This window comes from Salvelinus alpinus, chromosome 31 (assembly GCF_045679555.1).
Source record: "Salvelinus alpinus chromosome 31, SLU_Salpinus.1, whole genome shotgun sequence".
Taxonomy (NCBI): Eukaryota; Metazoa; Chordata; class Actinopteri; order Salmoniformes; family Salmonidae; genus Salvelinus; species Salvelinus alpinus.
In genome coordinates this window covers 37111958-37138947 of record NC_092116.1, presented here as the reverse complement: position 1 = coordinate 37138947, position 26990 = coordinate 37111958, and the positions used below count along the sequence as shown (strand labels likewise).

The 26990-nt window shown below is 42.7% G+C and overlaps 1 protein-coding gene across 2 annotated transcripts in view; it reads right to left on the bottom strand.

Moving 5' to 3' along the window:
• The window catches only part of LOC139561061 (tetratricopeptide repeat protein 39B), a 99873-nt gene that overhangs the window by 18473 nt on the left and 54410 nt on the right, over positions 1-26990 (bottom strand). The window contains exons 3-13 of one of the 2 annotated variants that reach the window (XM_071377877.1): positions 21190-21294; positions 20132-20263; positions 19984-20060; positions 18363-18430; positions 5191-5255; positions 2733-2832; positions 2485-2550; positions 2032-2140; positions 1935-1946; positions 857-924; positions 676-735 (exon numbers count right to left, since the gene is read on the bottom strand). In XM_071377877.1, the coding sequence (XP_071233978.1) occupies positions 676-735; positions 857-924; positions 1935-1946; positions 2032-2140; positions 2485-2550; positions 2733-2832; positions 5191-5255; positions 18363-18430; positions 19984-20060; positions 20132-20263; positions 21190-21294 (862 nt within the window). The remainder of the gene's footprint in view (positions 1-675; positions 736-856; positions 925-1934; positions 1947-2031; positions 2141-2484; positions 2551-2732; positions 2833-5190; positions 5256-18362; positions 18431-19983; positions 20061-20131; positions 20264-21189; positions 21295-26990) is intronic. The other variant, XM_071377878.1, reaches the window with a different exon arrangement.

The window sequence follows — 26990 nt, the reverse complement described above, 5'->3', positions numbered from 1 at the left end:
CACTATTATTCTACAATGTAGAAAAAAGTAAAAATAAAGAAAAACCCTTGAATGAGTAGGTGTGTCCAAACTTTTGACTGGTACTGTACATAACGTTTGTATGAAATGTGATGATAGTAACTTCTATGTACATAACGTTTGTATGGAATGTGATGATAGTAACTTCTATGTACATAACGTTTGTATGAAATGTGATGATAGTAACTTCTATGTACATAGCGTTTGTATGAAATGTGATGATAGTAACTTCTATGTACATAACGTTTGTATGAAATGTGATGATAGTAACTTCTATGTACATAACGTTTGTATGAAATGTGATGATAGTAACTTCTATGTACATAACGTTTGTATGAAATGTGATGATAGTAACTTCTATGTACATAACGTTTGTATGAAATGTGATGATAGTAACTTCTATGTACATAACGTTTGTATGAAATGCGATGATAGTAACTTCTATGTACATAACGTTTGTATGAAATGCGATGATAGTAACTTCTATGTACATAACGTTTGTATGAAATGTGATGATAGTAACTTCTATGTACATAACGTTTGTATGAAATGTGATGATAGTAACTTCTATGTACATAGATGAATCTATGTACATAGATGAATGTATGAAATGCATATTAAAAAATATTTGTTAAAGTTTAATTTGATGTTTCCCACCTTCTCGAAGTTTCCTCTGAGCACAGCAATCCGAGCAGAATAGAACAGAATGATAGAACCCTAGGAGAGAAACACTCACATCAGTACTCTACCATACAGGGGGTGTGTGTGTGTGTGTGTGTGTGTGTGTGTGTGTGTGTGTGTGTGTGTGTGTGTGTGTGTGTGTGTGTGAGATACTTACGTTAGGGAACTTCTCGAGGTAAGGTCCAAGTAAGGCTTCTGCCTCTACAAGGTTTCCTTCTCCAGTACCTGGAACAACCATCACACAACCATCACAAAACCAATGCTGTGACAAGGTGACCATCAGACAACCATCATACAACCGAAGCTGTGACAAGGTGACCATCAGACAACCATCACACAACCAATGCTGTGACAAGGTGACCATCAGACAACCATCACACAACCAATGCTGTGACAAGGTGACCATCAGACAACCATCACACAACCGATGCTGTGACAAGGTAACCCTTCTTCGTTACCTGAAACACACAACAACCAAAAGACAACCACCATACAACAACCACAACACCATAACACAAACACCAACTAACCATCATCAAACAATGCTGTGACAAGGTTACCATAACACAACCATGTTACAACCACCATACAACCATGTTACAACCACCATACAACCAGAAAGCAACCACCATACAACCAGAAAGCAACCACCATACAACCATATTACAACCCCCATACAACCATGTTACAACCACCATACAACCATGATACAACCACCATACAACCATGATACAACCATGATAGAACCCCCATAGAACCATGATAGAACCCCCATAGAACCATGATACAACCATGATACAACCATGATAGAACCATGATAGAACCATGATAGAACCCCCATAGAACCACCATATAACCATGATAGAACCCCAATAGAACCATGATAGAACCCCAATAGAACCATGATACAACCACCATAGAACCACCATAGAAACATGATAGAAACATGATAGAACCCCCATAGAACCCTGATAGAACCACCATAAAACCACGATAGAACCATGATAGAACCATGATAGAACCACCATAGAACCATGATAGAACCACGGTAGACCCACCATAGAACCCCCATAGAACCATGGTAGAACCACAATATAACCACCATAGAACCATGATGGAACCACCATAGAACCATGATAGAACCAGAATACAACCATGATACAACCACCATAGAACCATGATACAACCATCACAAATAACCACAACCACCAAACAAATATCACAAAATTACTAACCTTCTCCGAAACCTGGAACACACAACAATCGTCATTCAACCATCACACAACCTTTACACAACTATTAACCAGTGTGTGTGTGTGTGTGTGTCCCTACCCAGTATGAGTGTAACGTAGGTATGGTACAGCAGTAACGTTAACACACTGAGGACAGCTCTGAGACCGTGGCTAGCTGCTCCTTCTCTCAGCTGAGACAGACCGAAGTCCTACAAGACACAATAACACCTCTTTATAAGCATTCATAACAGTTCATACCTCCTTATAACAGCTATTACCTGATATTTTAACACTTTTTTTTTTTTTAAACCCTTTATTTAACTAGGCAAGTCAGTTAAAGAACAAATTATTATTTTCAATGGCGGCCCAGGAACAGTGGGGTTAACTGCCTTGTTCAGGGGCAGAACGACAGAGTTGTACCTTGTCAGCTCAGGGATTCGATCTGGCAACCTTTCGGTTACTAGTCCAACGCTCTAACCACTAGGCTACTTAACGCCCACAAGCATTCGTTATAAGCATTCATAGCAGCTTATTGCTGAGCCATTGAACTCACTCTGTTGCCAGAAAAGCCAATGACTTCCAGCAACCTGAGGATTCTCTGAGGAAGGAGGGACAGCATCTGAGAGAGAGAAAACGTGTTAAAACCAAGCTGTATCCATATCTCACACACACACACACACACACACACACACACACACACACACACACACACACACACACACACACACACACACACACACACACACACACACACACACACACACACACACACACACACACACACACACACATCTTTCTTACCAGGTTGAAGGATCCGATACCGAGTCTCACTCCTCCTTCAAACTGCCTGAATGATTCACTGCTTTGGTCCTGAGTCACATTCAGAATATTCTGACATTCCCTACAGGAAGATAGCACAGGATATTATGTCATAAGTACTGTCTCCCAGTCAGTTATCTATCTACTGTCCCCCAGTCAGTTATACCCATCTATCTACTGTCCCCCAGTCAGTTATACCCATCTATCTACTGTCTCCCAGTCAGTTATACCATCTATCTACTGTCCCCCAGTCCATCTATCTACTGTCCCCCAGTCAGTTATACCCATCTATCTACTGTCCCCCAGTCAGTTATACCATCTATCTACTGTCTCCCAGTCAGTTATACCATCTATCTACTGTCCCCCAGTCAGTTATACCCATCTATCTACTGTCCCCCAGTCAGTTATACCATCTATCTACTGTCCGCCAGTCAGTTATACCATCTATCTACTGTCTCCCAGTCAGTTATACCATCTATCTACTGTCCTCCAGTCAGTTATACCATCTATCTACTGTCCCCCAGTCAGTTATACCATCTATCTACTGTCTCCCAGTCAGTTATACCATCTATCTACTGTCCCCCAGTCAGTTATACCATCTATCTACTGTCCCCCAGTCAGTTATACCATCTATCTACTGTCTCCCAGTCAGTTATACCATCTATCTACTGTCCCCCAGTCAGTTATACCATCTATCTACTGTCCCCCAGTCAGTTATACCATCTATCTACTGTCTCCCAGTCAGTTATACCATCTATCTACTGTCTCCCAGTCAGTTATACCCATCTATCTACTGTCCTCCAGTCAGTTATGCCATCTATATACTGTCTCCCAGTCAGTTATACCATCTATCTACTGTCTCCCAGTCAGTTATACCATCTATCTACTGTCCTCCAGTCAGTTATGCCATCTATCTACTGTCCTCCAGTCAGTTATACCATCTATATACTGTCTCCCAGTCAGTTATACCATCTATCTACTGTCCCCCAGTCAGTTATACCATCTATCTACTGTCTCCCAGTCAGTTATACCATCTATCTACTGTCCCCCAGTCAGTTATACCATCTATCTACTGTCCCCCAGTCAGTTATACCATCTATCTACTGTCCTCCAGTCAGTTATACCATCTATCTACTGTCCCCCAGTCAGTTATACCATCTATCTACTGTCCCCCAGTCAGTTATACCATCTATCTACTGTCCTCCAGTCAGTTATACCATCTATCTACTGTCCCCCAGTCAGTTATACCATCTATCTACTGTCCCCCAGTCAGTTATACCATCTATCTACTGTCCCCCAGTCAGTTATACCATCTATCTACTGTCCTCCAGTCAGTTATACCCATCTATCTACTGTCTCCCAGTCAGTTATACCATCTATCTACTGTCCCCCAGTCAGTTATACCATCTATCTACTGTCTCCCAGTCAGTTATACCATCTATCTACTGTCCCCCAGTCAGTTATACCATCTATCTACTGTCCTCCAGTCAGTTATACCATCTATCTACTGTCCCCCAGTCAGTTATACCATCTATCTACTGTCCCCCAGTCAGTTATACCATCTATCTACTGTCTCCCAGTCAGTTATACCCATCTATCTACTGTCTCCCAGTCAGTTATACCATCTATCTACTGTCTCCCAGTCAGTTATACCATCTATCTACTGTCTCCCAGTCAGTTATACCATCTATCTACTGTCCTCCAGTCAGTTATACCATCTATCTACTGTCCCCCAGTCAGTTATACCATCTATCTACTGTCCTCCAGTCAGTTATACCATCTATATACTGTCTCCCAGTCAGTTATACCATCTATCTACTGTCCCCCAGTCAGTTATACCATCTATCTACTGTCTCCCAGTCAGTTATACCATCTATCTACTGTCCCCCAGTCAGTTATACCATCTATCTACTGTCTCCCAGTCAGTTATACCATCTATCTACTGTCTCCCAGTCAGTTATACCATCTATCTACTGTCCTCCAGTCAGTTATACCATCTATCTACTGTCCCCCAGTCAGTTATACCATCTATCTACTGTCCCCCAGTCAGTTATACCATCTATCTAATGTTATACCATCTATCTACTGTTATACCATCTATCTAATGTTGTACCATCTATCTAATGTTGTACCATCTATCTAATGTTGTACCATCTATCTAATGTTGTACCATCTATCTACTGTTATACAATCTATCTACTGTTATACCATCTATCTACTGTTATACCATCTATCTACTGTCCCCCAGTCAGTTATACCATCTATCTACTGTCCCCCAGTCAGTTATACAATCTATCTACTGTCCCCCAGTCAGTTATATCCATACTAGACCCATTCTACTGATTCAACAAATCAAGTTATTCCAACTAGGATCTATGACAGGTTTGGGGAACACTGACTTGTAAATCTGGTAACTATGACAGGTTTGGGGAACACTGACTTGTAAATCTGGTAACTTGTGCGTATTTTGATCCCTCCTTTGATGAAGCTGATCATGTTTTCATCCTGTTGAAAGAAAGAGAGAGAGAGTCAGAATGAATTAGGACAAGAAAACAGTATTAGGGTTAGGATATTCTCCCTGTGGTAGATTAGGGTTAGGATATTCTCCCTGTGGTAGATTAGGGTTAGGATATTCTCCCTGTGGTAGATTAGGGTTAGGATATTCTCCCTGTGTAGATTAGGGTTAGGATATTCTACCTGTGGTAGATTAGGGTTAGGATATTCTCCCTGTGGTAGATTAGGGTTAGGATATTCTCCCTGTGGTAGATTAGGGTTAGGATATTCTCCCTGTGGTAGATTAGGGTTAGGATATTCTCCCTGTGGTAGATTAGGGTTAGGATATTCTCCCTGTGTAGATTAGGGTTAGGATATTCTACCTGTGGTAGATTAGGGTTAGGATATTCTACCTGTGGTAGATTAGGGTTAGGATATTCTACCTGTGTAGATTAGGGTTAGGATATTCTACCTGTGTAGATTAGGGTTAGGATATTCTCCCTGTGGTAGATTAGGGTTAGGATATTCTCCCTGTGGTAGATTAGGGTTAGGATATTCTACCTGTGGTAGATTAGGGTTAGGATATTCTACCTGTGGTAGATTAGGGTTAGGATATTCTACCTGTGGTAGATTAGGGTTAGGATATTCTACCTGTGGTAGATTAGGGTTAGGATATTCTACCTGTGGTAGATTAGGGTTAGGATATTCTACCTGTGGTAGATTAGGGTTAGGATATTCTCCCTGTGTAGATTAGGGTTAGGATATTCTCCCTGTGGTAGATTAGGGTTAGGATATTCTCCCTGTGGTAGATTAGGGTTAGGATATTCTCCCTGTGGTAGATTAGGGTTAGGATATTATCCCTGTGTAGATTAGGGTTAGGATATTCTACCTGTGGTAGATTAGGGTTAGGATATTCTCCCTGTGGTAGATTAGGGTTAGGATATTCTCCCTGTGGTAGATTAGGGTTAGGATATTCTCCCTGTGTAGATTAGGGTTAGGATATTCTCCCTGTGGTAGATTAGGGTTAGGATATTCTCCCTGTGGTAGATTAGGGTTAGGATATTCTCCCTGTGGTAGATTAGGGTTAGGATATTCTCCCTGTGGTAGATTAGGGTTAGGATATTCTCCCTGTGGTAGATTAGGGTTAGGATATTCTCCCTGTGGTAGATTAGGGTTAGGATATTCTCCCTGTGTAGATTAGGGTTAGGATATTCTACCTGTGGTAGATTAGGGTTAGGATATTCTACCAGTGGTAGATTAGGGTTAGGATATTCTACCTGTGGTAGATTAGGGTTAGGATATTCTACCTGTGGTAGATTAGGGTTAGGATATTCTCCCTGTGTAGATTAGGGTTAGGATATTCTCCCTGTGGTAGATTAGGGTTAGGATATTCTCCCTGTGGTAGATTAGGGTTAGGATATTCTCCCTGTGGTAGATTAGGGTTAGGATATTCTCCCTGTGGTAGATTAGGGTTAGGATATTCTCCCTGTGGTAGATTAGGGTTAGGATATTCTCCCTGTGGTAGATTAGGGTTAGGATATTCTCCCTGTGGTAGATTAGGGTTAGGATATTCTCCCTGTGGTAGATTAGGGTTAGGATATTCTCCCTGTGGTAGATTAGGGTTAGGATATTCTCCCTGTGGTAGATTAGGGTTAGGATATTCTCCCTGTGGTAGATTAGGGTTAGGATATTCTCCCTGTGGTAGATTAGGGTTAGGATATTCTCCCTGTGGTAGATTAGGGTTAGGATATTCTCCCTGTGTAGATTAGGGTTAGGATATTCTACCTGTGGTAGATTAGGGTTAGGATATTCTACCTGTGGTAGATTAGGGTTAGGATATTCTACCTGTGGTAGATTAGGGTTAGGATATTCTACCTGTGGTAGATTAGGGTTAGGATATTCTACCTGTGGTAGATTAGGGTTAGGATATTCTACCTGTGTAGATTAGGGTTAGGATATTTTACCTGTGGTAGATTAGGGTTAGGATATTTTACCTGTGGTAGATTAGGGTTAGGATATTCTCCCTGTGGTAGATTAGGGTTAGGATATTCTACCTGTGTAGATTAGGGTTAGGATATTCTACCTGTGTAGATTAGGGTTAGGATATTCTACCTGTGTAGATTAGGGTAGGATATTCTACCTGTGTAGATTAGGGTTAGGATATTCTACCTGTGTAGATTAGGGTTAGGATATTCTACCTGTGTAGATTAGGGTTAGGATATTCTACCTGTGTAGATTAGGGTTAGGATATTCTACCTGTGTAGATTAGGGTTAGGATATTCTACCTGTGGTAGATTAGGGTTAGGATATTCTACCTGTGGTAGATTAGGGTTAGGATATTCTACCTGTGGTAGATTAGGGTTAGGATATTCTACCTGTGGTAGATTAGGGTTAGGATATTCTCCCTGTGGTAGATTAGGGTTAGGATATTCTACCTGTGGTAGATTAGGGTTAGGATATTCTACCTGTGGTAGATTAGGGTTAGGATATTCTCCCTGTGGTAGATTAGGGTTAGGATATTCTCCCTGTGTAGATTAGGGTTAGGATATTCTACCTGTGTAGATTAGGGTTAGGATATTCTCCCTGTGGTAGATTAGGGTTAGGATATTCTACCTGTGTAGATTAGGGTTAGGATATTGTACCTGTGGTAGATTAGGGTTAGGATATTCTCCCTGTGTAGATTAGGGTTAGGATATTCTACCTGTGGTAGATTAGGGTTAGGATATTCTCCCTGTGTTAGATTAGGGTTAGGATATTCTCCCTGTGTAGATTAGGGTTAGGATATTCTACCTGTGGTAGATTAGGGTTAGGATATTCTACCTGTGGTAGATTAGGGTTAGGATATTCTCCCTGTGTAGATTAGGGTTAGGATATTCTACCTGTGGTAGATTAGGGTTAGGATATTCTCCCTGTGTAGATTAGGGTTAGGATATTCTCCCTGTGTAAATTAGGGTTAGGATATTCTCCCTGTGTAGATTAGGGTTAGGATATTCTCCCTGTGGTAGATTAGGGTTAGGATATTCTCCCTGTGGTAGATTAGGGTTAGGATATTCTCCCTGTGGTAGATTAGGGTTAGGATATTCTACCTGTGGTAGATTAGGGTTAGGATATTCTCCCTGTGTAGATTAGGGTTAGGATATTCTACCTGTGTAGATTAGGGTTAGGATATTCTCCCTGTGGTAGATTAGGGTTAGGATATTCTCCCTGTGGTAGATTAGGGTTAGGATATTCTCCCTGTGGTAGATTAGGGTTAGGATATTCTACCTGTGGTAGATTAGGGTTAGGATATTCTACCTGTGGTAGATTAGGGTTAGGATATTCTACCTGTGGTAGATTAGGGTTAGGATATTCTACCTGTGGTAGATTAGGGTTAGGATATTCTACCTGTGGTAGATTAGGGTTAGGATATTCTACCTGTGTAGATTAGGGTTAGGATATTCTCCCTGTGGTAGATTAGGGTTAGGATATTCTACCTGTGGTATATTAGGGTTAGGATATTCTACCTGTGGTAGATTAGGGTTAGGATATTCTACCTGTGGTAGATTAGGGTTAGGATATTCTACCTGTGGTAGATTAGGGTTAGGATATTCTACCTGTGGTAGATTAGGGTTAGGATATTCTCCCTGTGTAGATTAGGGTTAGGATATTCTCCCTGTGGTAGATTAGGGTTAGGATATTCTCCCTGTGGTAGATTAGGGTTAGGATATTCTCCCTGTGTAGATTAGGGTTAGGATATTCTACCTGTGGTAGATTAGGGTTAGGATATTCTCCCTGTGGTAGATTAGGGTTAGGATATTCTCCCTGTGGTAGATTAGGGTTAGGATATTCTCCCTGTGTAGATTAGGGTTAGGATATTCTCCCTGTGGTAGATTAGGGTTAGGATATTCTCCCTGTGGTAGATTAGGGTTAGGATATTCTCCCTGTGGTAGATTAGGGTTAGGATATTCTCCCTGTGGCAGATTAGGGTTAGGATATTCTCCCTGTGGTAGATTAGGGTTAGGATATTCTCCCTGTGTAGATTAGGGTTAGGATATTCTACCTGTGGTAGATTAGGGTTAGGATATTCTACCAGTGGTAGATTAGGGTTAGGATATTCTACCTGTGGTAGATTAGGGTTAGGATATTCTACCTGTGGTAGATTAGGGTTAGGATATTCTACCTGTGGTAGATTAGGGTTAGGATATTCTCCCTGTGTAGATTAGGGTTAGGATATTCTCCCTGTGGTAGATTAGGGTTAGGATATTCTCCCTGTGGTAGATTAGGGTTAGGATATTCTCCCTGTGGTAGATTAGGGTTAGGATATTCTCCCTGTGGTAGATTAGGGTTAGGATATTCTCCCTGTGGTAGATTAGGGTTAGGATATTCTCCCTGTGGTAGATTAGGGTTAGGATATTCTCCCTGTGGTAGATTAGGGTTAGGATATTCTCCCTGTGGTAGATTAGGGTTAGGATATTCTCCCTGTGGTAGATTAGGGTTAGGATATTCTCCCTGTGGTAGATTAGGGTTAGGATATTCTCCCTGTGGTAGATTAGGGTTAGGATATTCTCCCTGTGGTAGATTAGGGTTAGGATATTCTCCCTGTGTAGATTAGGGTTAGGATATTCTACCTGTGGTAGATTAGGGTTAGGATATTCTACCTGTGGTAGATTAGGGTTAGGATATTCTACCTGTGGTAGATTAGGGTTAGGATATTCTACCTGTGGTAGATTAGGGTTAGGATATTCTACCTGTGGTAGATTAGGGTTAGGATATTCTACCTGTGGTAGATTAGGGTTAGGATATTTTACCTGTGGTAGATTAGGGTTAGGATATTCTCCCTGTGGTAGATTAGGGTTAGGATATTCTCCCTGTGGTAGATTAGGGTTAGGATATTCTACCTGTGTAGATTAGGGATAGGATATTCTACCTGTGTAGATTAGGGTTAGGATATTCTACCTGTGTAGATTAGGGTTAGGATATTCTACCTGTGTAGATTAGGGTAGGATATTCTACCTGTTTAGATTAGGGTTAGGATATTCTACCTGTGGTAGATTAGGGTTAGGATATTCTACCTGTGGTAGATTAGGGTTAGGATATTCTACCTGTGGTAGATTAGGGTTAGGATATTCTACCTGTGGTAGATTAGGGTTAGGATATTCTACCTGTGGTAGATTAGGGTTAGGATATTCTACCTGTGGTAGATTAGGGTTAGGATATTCTACCTGTGGTAGATTAGGGTTAGGATATTCTACCTGTGGTAGATTAGGGTTAGGATATTCTACCTGTGGTAGATTAGGGTTAGGATATTCTACCTGTGGTAGATTAGGGTTAGGATATTCTCCCTGTGGTAGATTAGGGTTAGGATATTCTCCCTGTGGTAGATTAGGGTTAGGATATTCTCCCTGTGTAGATTAGGGTTAGGATATTCTCCCTGTGGTAGATTAGGGTTAGGATATTGTACCTGTGGTAGATTAGGGTTAGGATATTGTACCTGTGGTAGATTAGGGTTAGGATATTCTCCCTGTGTAGATTAGGGTTAGGATATTCTACCTGTGGTAGATTAGGGTTAGGATATTCTCCCTGTGGTAGATTAGGGTTAGGATATTCTCCCTGTGTAGATTAGGGTTAGGATATTCTACCTGTGGTAGATTAGGGTTAGGATATTCTACCTGTGGTAGATTAGGGTTAGGATATTCTCCCTGTGTAGATTAGGGTTAGGATATTCTCCCTGTGGTAGATTAGGGTTAGGATATTCTCCCTGTGTAGATTAGGGTTAGGATATTCTCCCTGTGTAAATTAGGGTTAGGATATTCTCCCTGTGTAGATTAGGGTTAGGATATTCTCCCTGTGGTAGATTAGGGTTAGGATATTCTCCCTGTGGTAGATTAGGGTTAGGATATTCTCCCTGTGTAGATTAGGGTTAGGATATTCTACCTGTGGTAGATTAGGGTTAGGATATTCTCCCTGTGGTAGATTAGGGTTAGGATATTCTCCCTGTGTAGATTAGGGTTAGGATATTCTACCTGTGTAGATTAGGGTTAGGATATTCTCCCTGTGGTAGATTAGGTTTTAGGATATTCTCCCTGTGGTAGATTAGGGTTAGGATATTCTACCTGTGTAGATTAGGGTTAGGATATTCTACCTGTGTAGATTAGGGTTAGGATATTCTCCCTGTGGTAGATTAGGGTTAGGATATTCTCCCTGTGGTAGATTAGGGTTAGGATATTCTCCCTGTGGTAGATTAGGGTTAGGATATTCTCCCTGTGGTAGATTAGGGTTAGGATATTCTCCCTGTGGTAGATTAGGGTTAGGATATTCTCCCTGTGGTAGATTAGGGTTAGGATATTCTCCCTGTGGTAGATTAGGGTTAGGATATTCTACCTGTGGTAGATTAGGGTTAGGATATTCTACCTGTGGTAGATTAGGGTTAGGATATTCTACCTGTGTAGATTAGGGTTAGGATATTTTACCTGTGGTAGATTAGGGTTAGGATATTCTCCCTGTGGTAGATTAGGGTTAGGATATTCTCCCTGTGGTAGATTAGGGTTAGGATATTCTACCTGTGTAGATTAGGGTTAGGATATTCTACCTGTGTAGATTAGGGTTAGGATATTCTACCTGTGTAGATTAGGGTAGGATATTCTACCTGTGTAGATTAGGGTTAGGATATTCTACCTGTGTAGATTAGGGTTAGGATATTCTACCTGTTTAGATTAGGGTTAGGATATTCTACCTGTGGTAGATTAGGGTTAGGATATTCTACCTGTGGTAGATTAGGGTTAGGATATTCTACCTGTGGTAGATTAGGGTTAGGATATTCTACCTGTGGTAGATTAGGGTTAGGATATTCTACCTGTGGTAGATTAGGGTTAGGATATTCTACCTGTGGTAGATTAGGGTTAGGATATTCTACCTGTGGTAGATTAGGGTTAGGATATTCTACCTGTGGTAGATTAGGGTTAGGATATTCTACCTGTGGTAGATTAGGGTTAGGATATTCTACCTGTGGTAGATTAGGGTTAGGATATTCTACCTGTGGTAGATTAGGGTTAGGATATTCTACCTGTGGTAGATTAGGGTTAGGATATTCTCCCTGTGGTAGATTAGGGTTAGGATATTCTCCCTGTGTAGATTAGGGTTAGGATATTCTACCTGTGTAGATTAGGGTTAGGATATTCTCCCTGTGGTAGATTAGGGTTAGGATATTCTACCTGTGTAGATTAGGGTTAGGATATTGTACCTGTGGTAGATTAGGGTTAGGATATTCTCCCTGTGTAGATTAGGGTTAGGATATTCTACCTGTGGTAGATTAGGGTTAGGATATTCTCCCTGTGGTAGATTAGGGTTAGGATATTCTCCCTGTGTAGATTAGGGTTAGGATATTCTACCTGTGGTAGATTAGGGTTAGGATATTCTACCTGTGGTAGATTAGGGTTAGGATATTCTCCCTGTGTAGATTAGGGTTAGGATATTCTCCCTGTGGTAGATTAGGGTTAGGATATTCTCCCTGTGTAGATTAGGGTTAGGATATTCTCCCTGTGTAAATTAGGGTTAGGATATTCTCCCTGTGTAGATTAGGGTTAGGATATTCTCCCTGTGGTAGATTAGGGTTAGGATATTCTCCCTGTGGTAGATTAGGGTTAGGATATTCTCCCTGTGTAGATTAGGGTTAGGATATTCTACCTGTGGTAGATTAGGGTTAGGATATTCTCCCTGTGGTAGATTAGGGTTAGGATATTCTCCCTGTGTAGATTAGGGTTAGGATATTCTACCTGTGTAGATTAGGGTTAGGATATTCTACCTGTGGTAGATTAGGGTTAGGATATTCTACCTGTGGTAGATTAGGGTTAGGATATTCTACCTGTGGTAGATTAGGGTTAGGATATTCTACCTGTGGTAGATTATGGTTAGGATATTCTACCTGTGGTAGATTAGGGTTAGGATATTCTACCTGTTTAGATTAGGGTTAGGATATTCTACCTGTGGTAGATTAGGGTTAGGATATTCTACCTGTGGTAGATTAGGGTTAGGATATTCTACCTGTGGTAGATTAGGGTTAGGATATTCTACCTGTGGTAGATTAGGGTTAGGATATTCTACCTGTGGTAGATTAGGGTTAGGATATTCTACCTGTGGTAGATTAGGGTTAGGATATTCTACCTGTGGTAGATTAGGGTTAGGATATTCTACCTGTGGTAGATTAGGGTTAGGATATTCTACCTGTGGTAGATTAGGGTTAGGATATTCTACCTGTGGTAGATTAGGGTTAGGATATTCTCCCTGTGGTAGATTAGGGTTAGGATATTCTCCCTGTGTAGATTAGGGTTAGGATATTCTACCTGTGTAGATTAGGGTTAGGATATTCTACCTGTGTAGATTAGGGTTAGGATATTCTCCCTGTGGTAGATTAGGGTTAGGATATTCTCCCTGTGGTAGATTAGGGTTAGGATATTCTCCCTGTGGTAGATTAGGGTTAGGATATTCTCCCTGTGGTAGATTAGGGTTAGGATATTCTCCCTGTGGTAGATTAGGGTTAGGATATTCTCCCTGTGGTAGATTAGGGTTAGGATATTCTCCCTGTGGTAGATTAGGGTTAGGATATTCTACCTGTGGTAGATTAGGGTTAGGATATTCTACCTGTGGTAGATTAGGGTTAGGATATTCTACCTGTGTAGATTAGGGTTAGGATATTTTACCTGTGGTAGATTAGGGTTAGGATATTCTCCCTGTGGTAGATTAGGGTTAGGATATTCTCCCTGTGGTAGATTAGGGTTAGGATATTCTACCTGTGTAGATTAGGGTTAGGATATTCTACCTGTGTAGATTAGGGTTAGGATATTCTACCTGTGTAGATTAGGGTAGGATATTCTACCTGTGTAGATTAGGGTTAGGATATTCTACCTGTGTAGATTAGGGTTAGGATATTCTACCTGTTTAGATTAGGGTTAGGATATTCTACCTGTGGTAGATTAGGGTTAGGATATTCTACCTGTGGTAGATTAGGGTTAGGATATTCTACCTGTGGTAGATTAGGGTTAGGATATTCTACCTGTGGTAGATTAGGGTTAGGATATTCTACCTGTGGTAGATTAGGGTTAGGATATTCTACCTGTGGTAGATTAGGGTTAGGATATTCTACCTGTGGTAGATTAGGGTTAGGATATTCTACCTGTGGTAGATTAGGGTTAGGATATTCTACCTGTGGTAGATTAGGGTTAGGATATTCTACCTGTGGTAGATTAGGGTTAGGATATTCTACCTGTGGTAGATTAGGGTTAGGATATTCTCCCTGTGGTAGATTAGGGTTAGGATATTCTCCCTGTGTAGATTAGGGTTAGGATATTCTACCTGTGTAGATTAGGGTTAGGATATTCTCCCTGTGGTAGATTAGGGTTAGGATATTCTACCTGTGTAGATTAGGGTTAGGATATTGTACCTGTGGTAGATTAGGGTTAGGATATTCTCCCTGTGTAGATTAGGGTTAGGATATTCTACCTGTGGTAGATTAGGGTTAGGATATTCTCCCTGTGGTAGATTAGGGTTAGGATATTCTCCCTGTGTAGATTAGGGTTAGGATATTCTACCTGTGGTAGATTAGGGTTAGGATATTCTACCTGTGGTAGATTAGGGTTAGGATATTCTCCCTGTGTAGATTAGGGTTAGGATATTCTCCCTGTGGTAGATTAGGGTTAGGATATTCTCCCTGTGTAGATTAGGGTTAGGATATTCTCCCTGTGTAAATTAGGGTTAGGATATTCTCCCTGTGTAGATTAGGGTTAGGATATTCTCCCTGTGGTAGATTAGGGTTAGGATATTCTCCCTGTGGTAGATTAGGGTTAGGATATTCTCCCTGTGTAGATTAGGGTTAGGATATTCTACCTGTGGTAGATTAGGGTTAGGATATTCTCCCTGTGGTAGATTAGGGTTAGGATATTCTCCCTGTGTAGATTAGGGTTAGGATATTCTACCTGTGTAGATTAGGGTTAGGATATTCTACCTGTGGTAGATTAGGGTTAGGATATTCTACCTGTGGTAGATTAGGGTTAGGATATTCTACCTGTGGTAGATTAGGGTTAGGATATTCTACCTGTGGTAGATTATGGTTAGGATATTCTACCTGTTTAGATTAGGGTTAGGATATTCTACCTGTGGTAGATTAGGGTTAGGATATTCTACCTGTGGTAGATTAGGGTTAGGATATTCTACCTGTGGTAGATTAGGGTTAGGATATTCTACCTGTGGTAGATTAGGGTTAGGATATTCTACCTGTGGTAGATTAGGGTTAGGATATTCTACCTGTGGTAGATTAGGGTTAGGATATTCTACCTGTGGTAGATTAGGGTTAGGATATTCTACCTGTGGTAGATTAGGGTTAGGATATTCTACCTGTGGTAGATTAGGGTTAGGATATTCTACCTGTGGTAGATTAGGGTTAGGATATTCTCCCTGTGGTAGATTAGGGTTAGGATATTCTCCCTGTGTAGATTAGGGTTAGGATATTCTACCTGTGTAGATTAGGGTTAGGATATTCTCCCTGTGGTAGATTAGGGATAGGAATCTGTGGTAGATTAGGGTTAGGATATTCTCCCTGTGGTAGATTAGGGTTAGGATATTCTCCCTGTGGTAGATTAGGGTTAGGATATTCTCCTGTGGTAGATTAGGGTTAGGATATTCTCCCTGTGGTAGATTAGGGTTAGGATATTCTCCCTGTGTAGATTAGGGTTAGGATATTCTACCTGTGGTAGATTAGGGTTAGGATATTCTACCTGTGGTAGATTAGGGTTAGGATATTCTACCTGTGGTAGATTAGGGTTAGGATATTCTACCTGTGGTAGATTAGGGTTAGGATATTCTACCTGTGGTAGATTAGGGTTAGGATATTCTACCTGTGGTAGATTAGGGTTAGGATATTCTACCTGTGGTAGATTAGGGTTAGGATATTCTACCTGTGGTAGATTAGGGTTAGGATATTCTACCTGTGGTAGATTAGGGTTAGGATATTCTACCTGTGGTAGATTAGGGTTAGGATATTCTCCCTGTGGTAGATTAGGGTTAGGATATTCTCCCTGTGGTAGATTAGGGTTAGGATATTCTACCTGTGTAGATTAGGGTTAGGATATTCTACCTGTGTAGATTAGGGTTAGGATATTCTACCTGTGTAGATTAGGGTTAGGATATTCTACCTGTGTAGATTAGGGTTAGGATATTCTACCTGTGTAGATTAGGGTTAGGATATTCTACCTGTGTAGATTAGGGTTAGGATATTCTACCTGTTTAGATTAGGGTTAGGATATTCTACCTGTGTAGATTAGGGTTAGGATATTCTACCTGTGTAGATTAGGGTTAGGATATTCTACCTGTGGTAGATTAGGGTTAGGATATTCTACCTGTGGTAGATTAGGGTTAGGATATTCTACCTGTGGTAGATTAGGGTTAGGATATTCTACCTGTGGTAGATTAGGGTTAGGATATTCTACCTGTGGTAGATTAGGGTTAGGATATTCTCCCTGTGGTAGATTAGGGTTAGGATATTCTCCCTGTGGTAGATTAGGGTTAGGATATTCTCCCTGTGTAGATTAGGGTTAGGATATTCTACCTGTGTAGATTAGGGTTAGGATATTCTCCCTGTGGTAGATTAGGGTTAGGATATTCTACCTGTGTAGATTAGGGTTAGGATATTGTACCTGTGGTAGATTAGGGTTAGGATATTCTCCCTGTGTAGATTAGGGTTAGGATATTCTACCTGTGGTAGATTAGGGTTAGGATATTCTCCCTGTGGTAGATTAGGGTTAGGATATTCTCCCTGTGTAGATTAGGGTTAGGATATTCTACCTGTGGTAGATTAGGGTTAGGATATTCTACCTGTGGTAGATTAGGGTTAGGATATTCTCCCTGTGTAGATTAGGGTTAGGATATTCTACCTGTGGTAGATTAGGGTTAGGATATTCTCCCTGTGTAGATTAGGGTTAGGATATTCTCCCTGTGTAAATTAGGGTTAGGATATTCTCCCTGTGTAGATTAGGGTTAGGATATTCTCCCTGTGGTAGATTAGGGTTAGGATATTCTCCCTGTGGTAGATTAGGGTTAGGATATTCTCCCTGTGTAGATTAGGGTTAGGATATTCTACCTGTGGTAGATTAGGGTTAGGATATTCTCCCTGTGGTAGATTAGGGTTAGGATATTCTCCCTGTGTAGATTAGGGTTAGGATATTCTACCTGTGTAGATTAGGGTTAGGATATTCTCCCTGTGGTAGATTAGGTTTTAGGATATTCTCCCTGTGGTAGATTAGGGTTAGGATATTCTACCTGTGTAGATTAGGGTTAGGATATTCTACCTGTGGTAGATTAGGGTTAGGATATTCTACCTGTGGTAGATTAGGGTTAGGATATTCTACCTGTGTAGATTAGGGTTAGGATATTCTCCCTGTGGTAGATTAGGGTTAGGATATTCTACCTGTGGTAGATTAGTGTTAGGATATTCTACCTGTGGTAGATTAGGGTTAGGATATTCTCCCTGTGTAGATTAGGGTTAGGATATTCTCCCTGTGGTAGATTAGGGTTAGGATATTCTACCTGTGGTAGATTAGGGTTAGGATATTCTACCTGTGTAGATTAGGGTTAGGATATTCTACCTGTGTAGATTAGGGTTAGGATATTCTACCTGTGGTAGATTAGGGTTAGGATATTCTACCTGTGTAGATTAGGGTTAGGATATTCTCCCTGTGGTAGATTAGGGTTAGGATATTCTACCTGTGGTAGATTAGTGTTAGGATATTCTCCCTGTGGTAGATTAGGGTTAGGATATTCTACCTGTGGTAGATTAGGGTTAGGATATTCTACCTGTGGTAGATTAGGGTTAGGATATTCTCCCTGTGGTAGATTAGGGTTAGGATATTCTACCTGTGGTAGATTAGGGTTAGGATATTCTCCCTGTGGTAGATTAGGGTTAGGATATTCTCCCTGTGGTAGATTAGGGTTAGGATATTCTCCCTGTGGTAGATTAGGGTTAGGATATTCTCCCTGTGGTAGATTAGGGTTAGGATATTCTACCTGTGGTAGATTAGGGTTAGGATATTCTACCTGTGGTAGATTAGGGTTAGGATATTCTACCTGTGGTAGATTAGGGTTAGGATATTCTACCTGTACGAAGGTGAGCGTGGCTTTCTGCAGTAGGCACTCAGCATAGCAGATCTCTGCATGCATCTCCTCTGGAACACATACACAGATACGTTATACGTAGTCAGTTCGACGCTAGTCTGAGGTGGTCAGTTCGACGCTAGTCTGAGGTGGTCAGTTCGACGCTAGTCTGAGGTGGTCAGTTCGACGCTAGTCTGAGGTGGTCAGTTCGACGCTAGTCTGAGGTGGTCAGTTCGACGCTAGTCTGAGGTAGTCAGTTCGACGCTAGTCTGAGGTAGTCAGTTCGACGCTAGTCTGAGGTAGTCAGTTCGACGCTAGTCTGAGGTAGTCAGTTCGACGCTAGTCTGAGGTAGTCAGTTCGACGCTAGTCTGAGGTAGTCAGTTCGACACTAGTCTGAGGTAGTCAGTTCGACACTAGTCTGAGGTAGTCAGTTCGACACTAGTCTGAGGTAGTCAGTTCGACACTAGTCTGAGGTAGTCAGTTCGACACTAGTCTGAGGTAGTCAGTTCGACGCTAGTCTGAGGTAGTCAGTTCGACGCTAGTCTGAGGTAGTCAGTTCGACGCTAGTCTGAGGTAGTCAGTTCGACGCTAGTCTGAGGTAGTCAGTTCGACGCTAGTCTGAGGTAGTCAGTTCGACGCTAGTCTGAGGTAGTCAGTTCGACGCTAGTCTGAGGTAGTCAGTTCGACGCTAGTCTGAGGTGGTCAGTTCGACGCTAGTCTGAGGTGGTCAGTTCGACGCTAGTCTGAGGTGGTCAGTTCGACGCTAGTCTGAGGTGGTCAGTTCGACGCTAGTCTGGGGTGGTCAGTTCGACGCTAGTCTGAGGTGGTCAGTTCGACGCTAGTCTGAGGTGGTCAGTTCGACGCTAGTCTGAGGTAGTCAGTTCGACGCTAGTCTGAGGTAGTCAGTTCGACACTAGTCTGAGGTAGTCAGTTCGACACTAGTCTGAGGTAGTCAGTTCGACACTAGTCTGAGGTAGTCAGTTCGACACTAGTCTGAGGTAGTCAGTTCGACACTAGTCTGAGGTAGTCAGTTCGACACTAGTCTGAGGTAGTCAGTTCGACACTAGTCTGAGGTAGTCAGTTCGACACTAGTCTGAGGTAGTCAGTTCGACACTAGTCTGAGGTAGTCAGTTCGACACTAGTCTGAGGTAGTCAGTTCGACGCTGGTCTGAGGTAGTCAGTTCAACGCTGGTCTGAGGTAGTCAGTTCAACGCTAGTCTGAGGTAGTCAGTTCAACGCTAGTCTGAGGTAGTCAGTTCAACGCTAGTCTGAGGAAGTCAGTTCAACGCTAGTCTGAGGTAGTCAGTTCAACGCTAGTCTGAGGTAGTCAGTTCAACACTAGTCTGAGGTAGTCAGTTCAACACTAGTCTGAGGTAGTCAGTTCAACACTAGTCTGAGGTAGTCAGTTCAACGCTAGTCTGAGGTAGTCAGTTCAACACTCACCTTCTCTGAGGTGGTCAGTTCAACACTAGTCTGAGGTAGTCAGTTCAAAGCTAGTCTGAGGTAGTCAGTTCAACACTAGTCTGAGGTAGTCAGTTCAACACTAGTCTGTGGTAGTCAGTTCAACACTAGTCTGTGGTAGTCAGTTCGACACTAGTCTGAGGTAGTCTGTTCAACACTCACCTTCTCTGAGGTGGTCATTAGATTGTTTGGTCACCAGACTGGAGATAGACTCCACCACAGAGTTTCTCTTCCTGAACCTAAAACCAGTAAAAAGATTTTCATGAGTGTGTGTGCGTGTGTGCGTGTGTGTGTATGTGTGTGTACGTACCTCTGGCAGGTTGTTAAGGCCTCTTTGATGACAGCCATGGCTGTCTGTATGTCTCTGTGTTCAAACGTCATGGCAGCCTGCATCACCAGGATAGAACTGTAGCCCAGAGCATGATACATACTGTCCTTCCACCTGGAATAAACACAGCCTGCATCACCAGGATAGAACTGTAGCCCAGAGCATGATACATACTGTCCTTCCACCTGGAATAAACACAGCCTGCATCACCAGGATATAACTGTAGTCCAGAGCATGATACATACTGTCCTTCCACCTGGAATAAACACAGCCTGCATCACCAGGATAGAACTGTAGTCCAGAGCATGATACATACTGTCCTTCCACCTGAAATAAACACAGCATGCATCACCAGGATAGAACTGTAGCCCAGAGCATGATACATACTGTCCTTCCACCTGAAATAAACACAGCATGCATCACCAGGATAGAACTGTAGTCCAGAGCATGATACATACTGTCCTTCCACCTGGAATAAACACAGCCTGCATCACCAGGATAGAACTGTAGTCCAGAGCATGATACATACTGTCCTTCCACCTGGAATAAACACAGCCTGCATCACCAGGATAGAACTGTAGCCCAGAGCATGATACATACTGTCCTTCCACCTGGAATAAACACAGCATGCATTACCAGGATAGAACTGTAGCCCAGAGCATGATACATACTGTCCTTCCACCTGGAATAAACACAGCCTGCATCACCAGGATAGAACTGTAGCCCAGAGCATGATACATACTGTCCTTCCACCTGGAATAAACACAGCCTGTATCACCAGGATAGAACTGTAGCCCAGAGCATGATACATACTGTCCTTCCACCTGAAATAAACACAGCATGTATCACCAGGATAGAACTGTAGTCCAGAGCATGATACATACTGTCCTTCCACCTGGAATAAACACAGCCTGCATCACCAGGATAGAACTGTAGTCCAGAGCTTGATACATACTGTCCTTCCACCTGGAATACAATCACATTTAGTCTCCAAAGGGACAAGCATGAGGTCATGGCAACAAACAGACACGTGTTAGTACCATGGTTTGAGGAGGTCCAGGGCCTCTGAGAATTTGTTGTTCAGGACCAGGTTCAGAGCCATAGAACACTCTTCTATGGACGTCTTCAAGTCCATCTTACCAGCCCTGGGGGGAGAGAGAGCGAGAGAGAGAGCGAGAGACAGATACAAGACACAGAGCGAGAGAGGAGGAAGAATAAAATATTAACCCAATACACACAGTCACAGGATAGAGCAGTAGCCAGCCACGTTAGAGGATGGAGCACTGCAAGGTCTCCAACCTCCTCCCTATAGGCTGTCTCATCGTTGTCGGTGATCAGGCCTACCACTGTTGTGTCGTCCGCAAACTTAAATGACGGTGTTGGAGTCGTGTGTGGCAACGCAGTCGTGGGTGGACAGGGAGTACAGGAGGGGACAAAGCACGCACCCCTGAGGGGCTCCAGTGTTGAGGATCAGCATGGCAGATGTGGTGTTACCACATGGGGGCGGCCCATCAGGAAGTCCAGGATCCAGTTTCAGAGGGAGGTGTTTAGTCCCAGAGTCCTTAGCTTATTGATGAACTTGGAGGGTACTATGGTGTTGAACGCTGAGCTGTAGTCAATGAACAGAATTCTCACATAGGTGTTCCTTTTGTCCAGGTGGGAAAGGGCAGTGTGGAGTGTGATTGAGATTGCGTCATCTGTGGATCCGTTAGGGCGGTGTGCAAATCGGAGTGGGTCTAGGGTGTCCGGGGTGATGGTGTAGATGTGAGCCATGACCAGCCTTTCAAAGCACTTCATGGCTACCGGCGTGAGTGCTACTGGGCGGTAGTCATTTTGGCAGGTTACCTTCACATTCTTTGCCAGAGGGACTATGGTGGTCTGCTTGAAACATGTTGGTATTACAGACTCGGGCAGGGAGAGGTTAAAAATGTCAGTGAAGACACTTGACAGTTGGTGCGTGCATGCTTTGAGTACACGTCCTGGTAATCCATCTGGTCCCGCGAGCTTTGTGAATTGTTGACCTGTTTAAAGGTCTTACACACATTGGCTATGGAGACACAGTTGTCCGGAACAGCTAGTGCTCTCATGCATGCTTCAGTGTTGCTTGCCTCGAAGCAAGCATAAAAAGGCATTTAGCTCGTCTGGTAGGCTGACCGACCAGCTCGCGGCTGGGTTTCCCTTTGTAGTCTGTAATAGTTTTCAAGCCCTGCTACATCCAACGAGCGTCACAGCCGGTGATGTAGGATTCGATCTTAGTCCTGCATTGACGCTTTGCCTGTTTTATGGTTCGTCTGAGGGCATAGCAGGATTTCATATAAGCGTCCGGATGTCGCTCTCCTTGAAAGCGGCAGCTCTACCCTTTAGTTCGATGTGGATGTTGCCTGTAATCCATGGCTTCTGGTGGAGATCTGTATGGTCACTGTGGGGACGATGTCGTCGATGCACTTATTGGTGAAGCCGGTGACTGAGTTGGTATAGTCCTCAAAGCCATTGGGTTCCCGAGTGGTCTAAGACACTGCATCTCAGTGCAAGAGGCGTTACTGCATTACCTGGTTTAGAATACAGGCTGCATCACATCCGGCCGTGATTGGGAGTTCCATAGGGCGGCGCACAATTGGCCCAGTGTCGTGGTCGGCTGTCATTGTAAATAAGAATTTATTCTTAACTGACTTGCCTAGTTAAATAAAGGTTAAACATCTATTTTTTTAATTATTTATAAATCAAATAAATCCTGGAACGTATTCCAGTCTGTGCTAGTAAAACAGTCCTGTAGTTTAGCATCTGGTTCATCTGACCACTTCCGTATTGAGCGAGTCACTGGTACTTCCTGCTTTCATTTTTTGCTAGTAAGCAGGAATCAGGTAGATAGATAGAATTATGAACAGATTTGCCAAATGGAGGGCGAGGGAGAGCTTTGTACGTGTCTCTGTGTGCGGAGTAAAGTTGGTCTAGAGTTGTTTTCCCCTCTGGCTGCACATTTAACATGCTGATAGAAATTAGGAAAAACTGATTTAAGTTTCCCTGCATTAAATTCCCCGGCCACTAGGAGCGCCGCCTCTGGATGAGCGTCTTCCTGTTTGCTTATGGCCTTATACAGCTGGTTGGTTCTTAGTGCCAGCATTGGTTTGTGGTGGTAAATAGACGGCTACTAATAATATAGTTGAGAACTCTCCTGGTAGATAGTGTGGTCTACAGCTTATCATGAGGTACTCTACCTCAGGCGAGCAAAACCTTGAGAATTCTTTAATATTAGACATCAAGCACCAGGTGTTAAGAGACACCCACCCCCGCCCCTCGTCCCCCGCCCCTCGTCCCCCGCCCCTCGTCCCCCGCCCCTCGTCCTACCAGACGTAGCTGCTCTGTCCTGCCAATGAAAACCCAGCCAGATCCATGTCGTCGTTCAGCCACGACTCGGGTGAAACACAAGATATTACAGTTTTGAATGTCCCGTTGGTAGGATAGTCTTAAATCGTAGATCATCCATTTTGTTTTCCAGTGATTGCACGTTGGCTAATAATACGGATGATAGTGGAGGTTTACTCACTCGCCAACTATTTCTCACAAGGCACCCCGATCTCCTCCCCCCTTTTCTCCGTATTTTCTTCACGCAAATGACGGGGATTTGGGCCTGGTTTTTGCGTCGGACTCATTCAAGAACATAATCTTGTTCCAGTTCGTGGTGAGTAATCGCTGTTCTGATATTCAGAAGCTCTTTTCGATCATAAGAAAGTAGCAGCAACATTATGTACAAAAGAAGTTGTGAACATTGTGAAAAAACAAAACAAAACAGGAGCTCGTAAAACAGCCCCCCGATGCCATTAGTCCACTTTTGATACATTCCCACAAAATTGATAGGATTATCTATTCTATAGTATATGAACTGCAGAAGCTATATTCATGTAGAGATTCTACTTAACATAGGAGACTAAACACATAGGAGAGGCCTGCCTCCCTCCCTCCCTCTCTCAAGCAGTCCTAGCTTAGCAGATCCCCCAACTCAGAGGACAAATAGTTAAAAAATAACAGAGAGAGACCGGGGGAGAGAGGGGGGGAAAAAAGAGTGAGATGAGACAGAAAGAGAGGGGGTGGGAAGAGAGAGAGAGAGCAAGTAGAAAGAGAGAGGGAGAGGCAGTAAAAACTAGAAAGGGCGAGGATGGAAAAAGAGAGAGGGAGTATACTGCTGCATCTGTGATGGATGATGACTGTCGTCTACAGCTAGAGCACAGCTAATCACACACACACACACACACACACACACACACACACACACACACGCCTTCCTGCCTAATATGCATCCAAAGAAAGAGAAGGGAGGAAACAGAACAACATATAGAAAAGGGAGAGGAGAGTGAAACAGCTGGAAGTGAATGGAAATACACTACATGATCAAAAGTATGTGGACATTGAACTTCTCAATCCAAACTCATGGCATTAATATGGGGTTAGTCCCCCCCCTTTGTTGCTATAACAGCCTTCACTCTTCTGGGAAGGTTTTCCACTAGATACTGGAACATTGCTGCAGGGGACTTGCTTTCATTCAGCCACAAGAGCGTTAGTGAGGTTGGGCGATTAGGCCTGGCTCGCAGTCGCCGTTCCAATTCATCCCAAAGGTGTTCGATGGGGTTGAGGTCAGGGCTCTGTGCAGGCCAGTCAAGTTCTTCCACACCAATCTCAACAAACCATTTCTGTATGGACCTCGCTTTGTGTAAAGGGGGCATTGTCATGCTGAAACAGGAAAGGAACTTCCCCAAACTTTTGCCACAAACCTGGAAGCACAAAATCGTCTAGAATGTCATTGTATGCTGTAGCGTTAAGATTTCCCCTTCACTGGAACTAAGGGGCCGAACCATGAAAAACAGCCCCAGATTATTATTCCTCCTCCACCAAACTTTACAGTTGGCACTATGCATTCGAGCAGGTATCGTTCTCCTGGCATCCGCCAAACCCAGATTCGTCCGTCGGACTGCCAGAAGCTGAAGCGTGATTCATCACAACAGAGAACGCATTTACACTGCTGGAAAGTCCAATAGTGGTGAGTTTTACACCACTCCAGCGACGCTTGGCATTGCACATGGTGATCTTAGGCTTGTGTACGGCTGCTCGGCTATGGAAACCTATTTAATGAAACTCCCGACGAGCTTACGTTTCTTCCAGAGGCAGTTTGGAACTCGGTAGTGAGTGTTGCAACCGAGAACAGATGCGTTTTTACCCGATTCAGCACTCAGCGGTCCCGGTCTGTGAGCTTGTGTGGCAAGTATATGTACAATCCCATAAAGAATGCTAACTAAATGCTAACAAGTATATGTACAATCCCATAAAGAATCCTAACTAAATGCTAACAAGCGCATTGTGAACATTTTATACAGGACAGACATCCCATCCCAGCTCATAAAGTTTTATGAGTAACTCAAAAGTGCTACGAGCACAAAATGAATATTAGACAGCAAGACTCTTGATCCACGAGGGGATTCTCTACTGTTACCAAGCGAAGATTGATTTTGGAAGAAGCTAACCACTCCGTTAGATAGCTAACTAGCTAGTAAATTAGCAAACCAAATGGACAACTGCAGAGCATTTAGCACGTTTTAACTCATTAACTTAATAGTTAGCAGATAGCGTAGCTACGCTATCTATAGGTAGCTAGCACAAGCTGACTGCAAGGAGGTTTACTTAAAAAGTAACAACAAATATTCAGACGTATAAAAAACATCATCAGAAATAGTTTCAATATTGACAGTATTGAAAAACCATCCTGTGGCTATTTCCAAAATACCACTGTCAGTGTTCCAGGTGAATGGAATAAAGTCAGTCAGGCGCAGAACACAGGTATGAGTACCTAGTAGCCACGATCTTTACTCAATATCAACAATAATCCAACATGGATGAACATAAACAATCCAGAACACGTACACGGAACCCCTTGACAAACACAATCACGCACAAAACAACAGGGGAAGTCAGAAGGTTAAATAAGGAACATGATTATGGAATGGAAACCAGTTGAATATATGAATATATGAGTACAATGAAGACAAAACGAAAATGAAACATGGATCGGTGGCGGCTAAAAAGCTGGTAACGTCGACCACCGAACGCCGCCCGAACAAGGAGAGGGACCAACTTCGGCGTAAGTCGTGACAACCACGGTATACGTTATATATACACGGTATACTGCTTAAGCCGAAGGCCTAGTCCCCTGTCTAGGGGACCTGCGTGGTTCTGGTGCTAGTTGCAACCAACATCTTCGCTTATGACGGCTTGCGTTGAGCGACAAGCCCTGATTGTCACGGACACAGTAGTATATCTCTTCCACTTGTGTGAAATCTGACACCACGTGAAGCTGGGATATCCCTCTTTCAATTTCATTCGCTCTTCTGAATGTCCATCAACTCCTGGTTGACACCTACGACACAGCCACTGACAAAGCACATGCCTGTCATCCTTACGTCGTAGCACAGCAAGAGAGAGTGGTTTCATCACTATAGCACATTCAGAGATTACTTTTGATAGTCGGCTTTAAATCAATCTAAAATAATTCAGAGATTTTTTAACAAAAAACACTTTCCGTTTCTCAAAGGTGGACGAGATGAAAAGGTGAGTTCCTAATGAGTCCAGGAAGCCGAGCTAGAGCTCTGTGTGACGTCCACAGCGACAGGGGAAGACATTTTGATCAAGAGAGACCTTTAGAATATAGGCACATACAAATATGTATTTTACAGTTAAGGAAGGTGAAATCTTTAGTCATTTTATCATTTTATTATACTATATTTAGAATACATGTCATTTCAAGCCTTATTTACAGTTTTGTTTAATAGGAAATGTATCAAACATTTCATATTTT